This window comes from Phyllobates terribilis, unplaced genomic scaffold (genome assembly GCF_046119375.1).
Source record: "Phyllobates terribilis strain yellow unplaced genomic scaffold, ASM4611937v1 Scaffold_2__4_contigs__length_985480577, whole genome shotgun sequence".
NCBI classification, from domain to species: domain Eukaryota; kingdom Metazoa; phylum Chordata; class Amphibia; order Anura; family Dendrobatidae; genus Phyllobates; species Phyllobates terribilis.
In genome coordinates this window covers 467,539,697-467,552,540 of record NW_027362762.1, presented here as the reverse complement: position 1 = coordinate 467,552,540, position 12,844 = coordinate 467,539,697, and the positions used below count along the sequence as shown (strand labels likewise).

General features: G+C 46.3%; 1 protein-coding gene across 1 annotated transcript in view; it reads right to left on the bottom strand.

Annotated features, from left to right (window-relative positions):
* The window catches only part of COL9A2 (collagen type IX alpha 2 chain), an 88,548-nt gene that overhangs the window by 6,217 nt on the left and 69,487 nt on the right, over window positions 1-12,844 (bottom strand). The window contains exons 24-26 of the mRNA XM_073665734.1: window positions 3,429-3,500; window positions 3,162-3,197; window positions 2,765-2,809 (exon numbers count right to left, since the gene is read on the bottom strand). Coding sequence (XP_073521835.1) covers window positions 2,765-2,809; window positions 3,162-3,197; window positions 3,429-3,500 — 153 coding nt within the window. The remainder of the gene's footprint in view (window positions 1-2,764; window positions 2,810-3,161; window positions 3,198-3,428; window positions 3,501-12,844) is intronic.

Here is a 12,844-nt window from a genome sequence, read left to right as displayed (position 1 = left end):
TCTATATGGAGATATTACCAAAACACTGTTTGCAAAACTTCTACTCCTAATTACAATGTCCAGATATAATGTGGCTAAGGAAAGTATTTGACTCCACTATTGCAATTTTGCAATTTCTACTTATGAAACCCCTATATCTACAAGCATCTCTTAAAGTTTACCTATCATTCCATGTGATGTTAAGAATAAACTATTGTGTACACATGAGGAATAACAATACTTCCAGCCATTATATGCCTTGTATCCTTCATTTTCCCCAATGCATGCTTTATCTTTAAGTTTTAGTTCTCTCTGAGCTAATGGGTGGAACCTAGCTGCTTCTGTCTCCTAGACCCAGTACATAGAGATAAGGAATTACTGCTCTACTGTCTCTATGTAATACATATCAAAAAACAGCAGCTTTATGGAGGACAATATACAATAGTACTGAGCAGTGAAGCTGTGAATCCAACACCGGTTGGGATAAAACACTTACTAGAAAGCAGCAACATCTATGTATGTGTGTGTCTCTACCTCTGTCTCTCTAGCTGCTTCCTCCCTTCCTTCTCCCCCTACCTACTCCATAGACTTCAATAGGCAGCGAGCTGGAAGTCCATCATGAGATTTTGGAGACAGATTTTAGCACTATTTCAGAGTAAATGATAAAGCATTTTTCTACAGTAATTTTAATTACATAGTCTCTTAGGTTCACTTGTTCTATTAACTCATGCAAAGCCTGTGGAAAGAACAGTGACTAAGTGCATGGCTACAAATATGTTTTTCGTATATTTAGATCATGCACACAGTTCATACAGTTAGGTCCATATATATTTAGACAGAGATAACATTTTTCTAATTTTGGTTCTAGACATTACCACAATGAATTTTAAACAAAACAATTCAGATGCAGTTGAAGTTCAGACTTTCAGCTTTCATTTGAGGGTATCCACATTAAAATTGGATGAAGGGTTTAGGAGTTTCAGCTCCTTAACATGTGCCACCCTGTTTTTAAAGGGACCAAAAGTAATTGGACAATTGACTCCAAGGCTATTTCATGGACAGTTGTGGGCAATCCCTTCGTTATGTCATTCTCAATTAAGCAGATAAAAGGCCTGGAGTTGATTTGAGGTGTGGTGCTTGCATTTGGAAGGTTTTGCTGTTAAGTAAACATGCGGTCAAAGGAGCTCTCCATGCAGGTGAAACAAGCCATCCTTAAGCTGCAAAAACAGAAAAAACCCATCCGAGAAATTGCTACAATATTAGGAGTGGCAAAATCTACAGTTTGGTATATCCTGAGAAAGAAAGAAAGCACTGGTGAATTCATCAATGCAAAAAGACCTGGGCGCCCACGAAAGACAACAGTGGTGGATGATCGCAGAATAATCTCCATGGTGAAGAGAAACCCTTTCTCAACAGCCAACCAAGTAAACAACACTCTCGAGGAGGTAGACATATCAATATCCAAATCTACCATAAAGAGAAGAAGACTACATGAAAGTAAATACAGAGGGTTCACTGCACGGTGCAAGCCACTCATAAGCATCAAGAATAAAAAGGCTAGACTGGACTTTGCTAAAAAAACATCTAAAAAAGCCAGCACAGTTCTGGAAGAACATTCTTTGGACAAATGAAACCAAGATCAACCTCTACCAGAATGATGGAAAGAGAAAAGTATGGTGAAGGCGTTGTACAGCTCATGATCCAAAGCATACCACATCATCTGTAAAACACGGTGGAGGCAGTATGATGGCTTGGGCATGCATGGCTGCCAGTGGCACTGGGTCACTAGTGTTTATTGATGATGTGACACAGGACAGAAGCAGCTGAATGAGTTCTGATGTATTCAGAGCCATACTGTGTGCTCAGATCCAGCCAAATGCAGCCAAACTGATTGGTCGTCGTTTCATACTACAGATGGACAATGACCCAAAACATAAAGCCAAAGCAACCCAGGAGTTTATTAAAGCAAAGAAGTGGAATATTATTGAATGGCCAAGTCAGTCACCTGATCTCAACCCAATTGAGCATACATTTCACTTGTTAAAGACTAAACTTCAGACAGAAAGGCCCACAAACAAACAGCAACTGAAAACCATGGCAGTGAAGGTCTGGCAGAGCATCAAAAAGGAGGAAACACAGCGTCTGGTGATGTCCATGAGTTCAAGACTTCAGGCAGTCATTGCCAACAAAGGGTTTTCAACCAAGTACTAGAAATGAACATTTTATTTACAATTATTTAATCTGTCCAATTTCTTTTGGTCCTTTTAAAAACAGGGTGGCACATGTTAAGGAGCTGAAACTCCTAAACCCTTCATCCAATTTTAATGTGGATACAGTCAAATGAAAGCTGAAAGTCTGAACTTCAACTGCATCTGAATTGTTTTGTTTAAAATTCATTGTGGTAATGTCTAGAACCAAAATTAGAAAAATGTTGTCTCTGTCCAAATATATATGGACCTAACTGTATGGATATATATTAGCCTATATATATATAAATATATATATATGTTTTTCATAGGATATTTCGTCCTTTGAATGCTGCGTATGGTCAGTCAGTAATCTGAGATGAAAATACTATAAAGATGTCACAAAGTTGAGTTTGTGAAATGTAGCAAAGCTAAGTAAGAAGGATGCAGCAGACTTGATAGTGGCCTTACACGGGTCAATAAACCTACTGATTTGTCTTGAGCCTTGAAAACCCTGCTCTGATACATTAGCAACTTAAGTAACAAGGACAAACAAAGGTTAAAAGTTTGTCAAACCCTAATGCAGAAGATTTACTCACCCTGTCTCCCTTCTCACCAGCTAAACCTTCAACCCCTGGATCACCCTAAAAACAAACATCATTTTATTAGCAATTGTGAACATTAACAACAGAGAAGAAAATAATTATTGTCTGGAATGTGCGTGGAGCAAAATGTGAATAAGGCTGTTTTCACACATCTGAGAAAGATGGAGTATGTTCGATTCAAAAGACCTAGCCAGACAGGCAAGTCTCCTCACCTGAGCGAACTGCCTCATAGGCATAGATGAGGCAATTACCTAAGGTCAGAAGACAGGCAGTCAGGTCAGTTTTGCAATCTGAACAGGGCCCTTGTCATAGATGTGTGAAACCAGCCTAAGTACTACATAAAAATGGTGAAACAGACACATGGTTGCATATAAAAAAAAAACATACATACCAGTTCGCCCTTCGCGCCAACTTTTCCTGGGAAGCCCTATTGAATAAATAAAGCCATAAGTGGACTTGTGGATAACTGACGTCCAATGCATATCAGTTTATTGGTTGTTATTATAAAGAATTTCTCATCCCCATTTTCTTTTCATTATTTTAAAGCATCAGAATCAGGCTACATTTACTGACTAATTCTTTTAGACAATAGAGAAGTAAAGCAAATAAATTATAGATTGTCTGCACTCCATATAATTCCAAATTTCCATTTGTTTACCTTGTCTCCTTTGACCCCAGGAATACCCTGTGGTCCTGGTATGCCAGGAGGACCCTGTTCACCCTTCACTCCCTAACAAAAAAAGAAAAACAAACAATTTAATTCAGCTCAGATCCCAAAATCTTAGAAAATGGAAAAAGAAAACATTTAGGCTGTGTGCCCACGATGCGTTTTTCAAGCGTTTATACAGCGCAATTTCTGCAGCGTAAACGCTTGGGAAACGCTTGGTAAACCTTCCCCCATGGTATCCAATGCAATTCCGCACTTTCAATGCCCATGCTGCGGATTTTTCCGCAGCGTTTATGCCGCGCTCAAAAATCCGCAGCATGTCCATTAATTTTGCGGAAGTGCTGCGTTTTTGCTGCCATTGACTTGCATTAGAACACGCCAATTCCGCAAGACTGCATCTGTACTTGCGTAATTGGCGCGTTCTAATGTGCGGATGGTACCCAGGTGTGGAGGAGGAAAGACTCTCCTCCACACCCAGGTACCATTATAAAAGCTGTAAAAAAAAAAGAATAAAATAAAAAATAAATATATACTTACCTTCTGGTGGCCCACGGTGCGCTCCTCCTTGCTTCCCGGCACTTTGCGATGGAATGAAGGACCTACGCTGACGTCGGAGTCATGTGACGGGTCCCTGGCAGGAAAACACATGTACAATCCGCATGCATTTTTTTCTGCCAGGGAGACGCAGAAACGCTCAGGAAAAAATCCGCAGCATTTCTGCATCGTGGGCACATAGCCTTAAACAGTTTTATTGTCATTCACATGATACCGTTATTCAGTGTTGTCATCAGCCACATATGCACCTGACGGTCAAGTGTTTGCTCAGTACTTATACAACCATACTGCTCGTTTACCTACTGTACAGTGTTTGCTTTCTTCTGCAGATCACTTGTCATTAAAGGGGTTATCTGGTCTTGCGGTGAAAGTTCTTTAAGATTGTATCATATAGCTAACAAAACAGTGCAATCATAGTCATAAGACAGTTTTTGGGTGACGACTTTAAGTGTTGGTCAATGATAAAGTGAATAAAGAAACCCAATTTAGTAAACATATAGAGATTTTTTTTTGTGAATTGATGACTATTACACAATCTATCAGGTTAAAGCAAACATAGCTTTTCATATTAGCAATGTTCACTGTGACAAGAAAACATGGCATTCGAACTAAAGAAAAGTGTGAGTATTCAAGTAGCTATTCTAAGGAAACAGTTAGAGATGAATGAATCTTTTGAAATTTGAATTAATCAGTTTCAATGAATTTTCCCAGGAAATGTGATTGGAAATGAATAAATTCGCTATTCAATAGTGAATCAAAAGAATTCCAAAGCCTCCAATTGCCCTGACAAGACGCAAATGACACTCTCTGGTCTCTTAGGACTGTATCCATTCCCTTTCAAGCCGTTTAACACAAACACAGCCTTAGTAATGCCAAATTAACCTCAACATACTGTATATATATATATATATATATATATATATATATATATATATATATATACACACACACATTATACTGGGACATGACATATACATACTTACTCTCTTCATCAGCATTTATCCAGTGACAGCAGTGGGGGAGTCCTGACCTTGGAAATCAGCAGTAGGAGCGAGGCTTGTACACCCCATCAGCCCCGTCACGACCCTGAGGTGTCTAACATTACAGGATGTGGGGGATGGTGTGTTGTGCAGGCACAGAGGAGAGAGTTGTGATTTCTATCACCTCTCCCTAAAGCCAGGTGGCTATATTCCCTGACAGACCTGGCCTGAGGCCTCATTGCCCTCCTTCCTCCCCCTTCCAACATATACTCCCCCTAGGTAGCGCTGTGCAGTTGCTCTGCACATGGATCCTCTGCTCTGACTTGCCAGAAGGACGAGCGGGGAGCAGGGAGAGAAGCTTCGAGGTGATGACACATCCACTGTACGCAGGGGAGCCTGAACCATGTGTGTTGTGTGGCTGCGCGCACTCAGCTCACAGACAGATAAGAAAGTGTAAGAAAAAAAATGATACAGAGAGATTCAGGGCAGTGCACTAATCCATGATCCGGCCCAGGCCCCGGATCTAAGTATCTATCGACGCCCCTGACTGGGCCTGATTGGTGGAGCAGCAGCACATGAAGCAGAGCAGGGCTCAGAGAGTAGAAGAATACCATGCATGGGTGTCTGCTCCTTTCTAATCCCAATGCCTTCACCCTCCTCCACTGATGACATCATCTCCTTGTCACCCTGATTTGGTTTCCATGTTCTGTCCACCACACTGTCATCATTATCATTCCTGACTCAGCTGACAGTAATGTTGCACCCTGCTACTACAGGTACCACAGGACCCAAAAAGGGTGCATGGATGGACTTCTCCAAAAGAGGCCCTCACTACAAACAGACACCTCTACCCTTCCACCTCAGACCACCAGAGGGGGCCCTGTTAGGGATATATATATGGAGGGTGGAGTTAGGCAGTGAGTCTTTTAGTCAGAGAGCAGTCTGAGAGCAGCATGTGAGCTGCTGTGTGTGTTGAGGGCCACGAGTGTGGCCGAGGCAAGAGGAGAGGAGAGAGGAGTTGAGGGGGCAGAGGAGCATCACAGGCTCACCCCAAGACACAATCCGGACACCGGGTCCGCGCCTACAGGGTTCTCTACACCCAGTAGGGACAACCGGCATACCAGGAGGCTTCCAGATCCCTGGTCATCCTGAAGCTACCATCAGTAACAGGACTAGGAACCACGAAGGCCCCGGCGTTGAGGGATAGTGGTTGCCAAGGAAAAGTCCTACTACCAAGCGGTCAGGTGAGAGAGCAACACAACATAGAAGCTAGGCCAAGTTCCAGGCGGGCCAGAAGCTTAGAGAGGGGAAGAAACGGATTAGGAGGCCTTATACCCACTCACGGGGGAGAGTCCTGAAGTGCACCCTTCCTAGCAAGTACCCTGGACTATACCTGCCGTTACACCAGTAAAGGTACTGAAGCGAATCCCCTGTGTGCGTGTCCGTCATTCCCCCTGACCCGACCGGGCCATCTGTCACCTGCATCCCATCTATCAACTCTGCCCCGGGGGCCCGCTCCGTCTGTGGGGAGCAGAAACATCCCAGCTGCCATCCCATCACCCCCAGAGGTCTGCAGCAGCGCTGGTAACTATTACCAGAAACCACAGGTGGCGTCACGAGACAAATTGTTAACAAAGACACTAAAACCCCTTTTAAAGAGTGACCCAGGGGACGGGCCCGGGAGCCGACTGCCGCGACATCCCAAGGAGGTAAAGGCCCGGGTACCGAGTTTCCCCCATATATCCCCCCTGGGCGAGTCAGTAGTCTCAGTGTGGGAAATATACTGAGCTCCTTGCACCCTCTCTTTATTCCCATCTGTAGATCTGTGTCACTGTCAGAGGTAACATCATCCAGCTGTCACTGAGATGAATGATATGTCATTTAGTCCATACCATCCTACACTTCCTCCCCACTAATATTCTTGGCAAAGGAGGATAATTGTGACCTGCATGTTAGTACTAATGCCAGGACGGATGATACAGCTGCTGCTGCTGCTACTTGTGGCTCCCACATGCTTATTAGCAGATGCAATGGTTTGGGTTTTTTTCTTTTAGATTACACTGTCCATTGCCATTGACACTTTTGATTTCACTATACATTTTGAACCACATTAGAGTTAACTTTTACATACATGTGCATAAGTCGAATTAGACTAATAAAATGGGTTTGCAAAAAATCAGTAGTGCTGTTTGTGACAAGCTCACTTTGTGAGGCAGACAGTACAGGATTAAATATTTGTCTTTTTTTTACTTTTCTTTTTTATCTTTTAATACAATTTCCCCTTTCCCAAAAATAAACAAATAAGAAATGCTATCAAAATGCCAAAAACCAATTGGCAACAGGCAAAAGTACTTGTGACTGGTGGGTATGTACATCAAGTTAGACTAATAAAACGGATGTACAAAAATCAGTCATTTGTGGCATACATACTTTGTAAGGCCAACAGTCACATACATATACTTAAATGTCTGTATTTTTTTAACTTCTGTTAAATTTTTTTAAAATATATTTAGATTTGAGAGTCCCCAGTGGTTGATGCCTTTTAATGGCTAACTGAACAGATGGTAACAAGTTGCAAGCTTTCGAGACTACTCAGGTCTCTTCATCAGGCATAATATAGCAAAGAATCTGAAGAGTCACATATTTATACACAATAGGACAAAGAAATGATGCAGTAGATGAGACAGGTGATGGAAAGCAGAGCTATTGCTATGGGAGGGAGATAAACCCTGTTCTGGCTGTAAATATTGGAGCAGTTCATAGATAAGGATTGTGAAAGTTTTATTGTCCTGTGAGGTCTGGTCCAGGGATATGATGACCCCACAATTTAGAACAGCACATTCCTTAGTTGATGTAGAATGACATAAATCCATGCGACACATTCATTCCTGTCAAAGGTCACGATAAGTTTATATTCCCAAAGTTTTCTATCTCTCTGAGATTTGAAATTACCTTTTAATACCAATAATTTCATGTCTGTGATGTTGTGATCAGGGAGACAAAAATGCTTGGCCACAGGTAGATCTATTCTTTTTTATTTTATTGTGTGGCGATGATGATTCATCCTTGTCTTTAGTTTTTTCCCTGTCTCTCCTACATACAGACCCCCAGCTGGACATTTGGTACATATAATTAAGTACACAACATTAGATGTGATACAGCTGAAAGCACCTGGGATCTTGTAGTCCTGATGTGAGTTGGGTGAATTGGGGATCTTTATCTTGTCTGTGATCATTATAAATGGACAGGTTTTACATTTTTTCTGGTTACAGGGAAAGGAAATTTTTTTAAACAATTCCCCCTTTTCCAGGATAGGACAACCAAATAATGCTAGGTATATCCCAAAAAAACAACAGCAGCAACAGGCCAGGTGTGCTTTTTACTTCTCTTCTGTATATTTTTAACACAATTTCTCCTTTCCTAAAAAGGACTGACCAAGAAATGCTAGATAAACGCAAAAAAAAAGATCGGCAATAGAATCCAGTATTGGTGTAGCATGCGCATACGTCAAATTAGACTAACAAAATGGGTTTGCAAAAAAATCAGTACTATTGTTTGTGTTACACACACTCTTTAAGACAAACATAGAGTTAAATCTTTTTTTTCTTTCAGTAAAAATATTGGTGGCTTGCTTCTGCACATTTATAAAAAAAATGTTTAATTGAATTGCAGCAGCACTATAACCACACTCATCAAGCAAACAGCATATGTTAGTTCTACTATCTTTCTCTCTCCACATCAATTAAATATGTTTTGTTCTCTGTTCCTCAACCTAATATTCTTCTCTGTTGCACACACATTTCAATGTGTTCAGTGTTTTATGGCTATCTTTCCATATCTCTATGGCTCTGTAGCGCCCCGAGGGTTCGGTTGCTACAGAGGTATTGCATCTCACCCAGAGGTGTGATATCTCACTTCCAGGTAAGGATGGAGTGAGGCTCAGGACCCTAACACCCGCATGCACTACACCACATTTCCGTGGGGCAGGGCGACAATGCTCCTAAGAGTGAGCACAACTGTCCCTGTCCCTGGCTGGAGTGGGGGAAGGGAACACCTAGAAAGGGGGAACCCGGTAGTGTGTGGGTGGGGAGAGTAGATCCTGGATGCACTGGGTAGAAGATATATAAGGAGGGCACCATCTTAGATCAGAAGTGAGTTCAGTCAGAGGAAGCAGAGAGAGAGAAGGAGGCTGGGAGCAGAGGCTCTGCATGGGCTCTGCTCCACAGGCAGGCCAAGTCTTAGGGCCTGGGCCTGGAGGAGAAGAAAGGAAAGGAGAGGAACGGAGGAGACTCCAGGAGTGGAGTGAAGGGACCCCAGGGGTGCGGACCGGCCAGTCGCCACCGTACGCCCGCCGCTACCAGAGTAGGGGGGTCAGGCCAAGAAAAGGGAACCGGAACCCTCATCTAGTGGAAGAGAGCAACTACCCTCAGCTAGTAACTGGAGGCCGTGGCATTGTACGTGCACGGCCCCTCACTACACCCGTTAGGAAGGCACCACATAGGGCCCAGGGAAACGGAACATACGTTTGCCCGCCAAGGCCCGAGGCAGCTGGACAGAAACGTGGTCAATTGTGGGGTACGACAGGCCAGAGAAAGGACACACGAAGGGGGTCCTGAAAAGCATTCCAAAGTTACCTGGGAGTTGGCCGAGCCCCTCACCTGGTGAGCACAGCACGACGTGGGCAGCCATTACCTGCAGAAGTGGCTTGGAGTGTAAAACTGTGAGTAAAGACCCTGGACTGCATCACTGGGCTCTGAGTCATTACTGTTGCTCCCGCGCACCATCACCACCATCTGCACGCACTGCCCTGAGGCTATACTCCTCCCGTGGGGAGTTATACTACCCCCTGCTTGCGCACACAACATCAGCCTCAGTGGTCTGCCCGCAGCAGCGGTTCTCAGTGACCGCAATCCACGGGTGGCGTAGTCGGACATTTAAATATTACAAAACCAAAGAAACAGATCCGCCACTGGTTTGACCGGCCTTAGCCACGAGACCGGGTCGCTGCCATGGAGACTACAACCCCCAGTATTACACAGAGACCTGGCTCCGGGTATTCCCCTACACACACGGCCCAGGGGGCGCGTCAACTTTGGCGTAGTCGGCAGGATCGAAACCAACCCGTTATTATCGGGTATTGTGTGCCTAGAGACTGTTTCACTGTATTGAATGTGGCACCCGCCCCAGCAGAACAGACGCCATTATGTGCGCGCCAAAAGACAACAAGAAACCACCGCCCATCGTGGGCCAGGTCCCAGAATGGCGCCAAAGACGGAGCCCACCCCCAACAGCCATGAGTGCGGCTGTAGAGATGTCCATCAATGTGGGGGGCTGCCCCTGAGAGTGATTGTCAGCAGATTGCCCCGTGACCACCCACAACAGGGGCGGAAGGAAAAGAAAACCGAGGGGCAGGGTGTGGTTTGGATCAGTCTTGGCAGACCACACCCGGAGATGGTGGGGAGTGCCAGTCCCAGTGCCCTGACAAGTGGACTGCTGCAGGCCGAAGCGGCTCCATGCAGCCTCACGGAGCTGATGGCCCAGCTCCCCGGAGAGGACCCTGAATTCCACCGGGCTGGACTGGAGGAGTTGGACCGGAGGATGGTCCGGGCACAGCGGGAGGCCATCGCGGGGTGGAGAGAAGAGATGGGCCGGCGGGTCGCGGCCCGGCAGCAAGTGGCGGTGCAACCACCCGATGGCGTGCCTGCCCCTGAGGACAGAGGAAGTTCAGTGGAGGCTGAGAGCAGCGCTGCGAAGGGAGCAGGTAAGGGGGACGCACCTGATACCAGCCAGGACGCCACTAACCTGCCCTTGGACCCCGTCGCGGAACCAATCGCCCCGGAAGTCGCTGCACCTCCCCCTCCGCTCCCGCCGCCTGCACCTAGGCCCAAAGCCCCAAGCGCAGCCGCCGGACCACGTCCCACGTCTTGCCCCTTGATCCCGGGTACAGCCGGAAGCGGCCCACTCCAGGCCCGGTCGCAAGGCCTGATGTCCCCAGGCGCCTACCAACAGCGAGCGCCCCCGGTCCCAACACTACCATCCCTAGGGACCGACTTATACAGTCAGCTCGCTGGGCCTGATGGAAAGCCGGTCCCCCTGCCACGCGGATGGGTTCACCCTTGCCACCGGAGGGACCTGTCCGCAGGGGCTGAAGCCCCGCTTTCTCCGCTCCGGCCCGCTCCACAGCCAAACACCATCCCCCAGCTCCCGGATGAAGAGGTCCAGATAGAGTGGGACCAGACCGGGGAGGACCTAATGGGGTTTTCACAGGAGATGCGGGCGGACGCAGCTCGCAGGCGGGAATTCTGCCGCCGTGAAATAGAGTAACTGGAGAAGGAGAAGCGGGCGCGGCGCCAGAGGCAGGAACAGCTGCAGGCCCGGAGAAAAGACCCGGACGCGCCGAGACCCCCAAGCTGCACGTGGTCCCATAGTTACCGGGATCGTGGTCAAATTCCACCAGGAGAAGGGGTGGGGGTTTATTCGGGACTCGACAACCGACACAGACCTCTTTATCAACAGGAGGGATGTGGAGAGTCGTCTGCCCGAGGGTCACAAGAAACGGAATCTGTTCCCGGGGGATCGGGTATCATACACCCGACACCGAGGTCTGCGAGGGTGGTACGCTCTTAACGTCCGGAGGGTGGAGGAGCACCGCTACTCTGAACCCTGCTACGTGGAGGACCTGGATGAGCCTGAGGAGGATGAGGCGCAGAGAGACCGCTATTGAAGAACAACAGCAGGACTTGTATATAGTTACCCGCCAGGGTGAAGAAGTTTCGTGACACGACGTTTGCGGATTACAAAAAGTTTACCCGGTTAGGGGTTGTTGTCCATTTGCTTGTTAAAGTTACCCGAAAAGGGTCTGTGAACTATCCGGCTGAGGACAGGGAGCAGCCAACCCTTTTCTATCCGGCTGAGGACTGGGAGCAGCCAACCCTTTTCTATCCGGCTGAGGACTGGGAGCAGACAAATTTTGTAAATAGTTGCACTTCTTAAGGTGCCCCCTACTGGTTTTATACACACCTACCTCCGAAGATACCTAAAGGTGTTTGTTGCACTTAGAAAAATTGCACCTTGTTGGGTGACATGGACACCTGGTCGCGGCAAGGACCGTGACCTGCTAAAGAGACTTCGTCGCAAGAATGCTGCTGAGAATAGTTTGTGTTTTCTACTGGAAGAAATGTTTTATATACATTTATATGCCGAGAGTTATATATTTAAAAGAAAATTTCATGTATATTAGAAAGTAAAGTTTAATAATGCTGAAAGTAACAGGAAAAGTTGTCTCCCATAAAGGGAAAAAGAAAATGTTGAATTGCTTTTATATGGTTGAATTTAAAAATGTCTTGCATGTCTTGAAATCAAATGTCTTTTGCTCTGTTCCAGCCCGCGGACGTGCTGCGATTTACCAGGGGGGAATGTAGCGCCCCGAGGGTTCGGTTGCTACTGAGGTATTGCATCTCACCCAGAGGTGTGATATCTCACTTTCAGGTAAGGATGGAGTGTGGCTCAGGACCCTAACACCCGCATTCACTACACCACATTTCCAGGGGGCAGGGCGACAATGCTCGTAAGAGTGAGCACAACTGTCCCTGTCCCTGGCTGGAGTGGGGGGAGGGAACACCTAGAAAGGGGGAACCCGGTAGTGTGTGGGTGGGGAGAGTAGATCCTGGGTGCACTGGGTAGAAGATATATAAGGAGGGCACCATCTTAGATCAGAAGTGAGTTCAGTCAGAGGAAGCAGAGAGAGAGAAGGAGGCTGGGAGCAGAGGCTCTGCATGGGCTCTGCTCCACAGGCAGGCCAAGTCTTAGGGCCTGGGCCTGGAGGAGAAGAAAGGAAAGGAGAGGAACGGAGGAGACCCCAGGAGTGGAGTG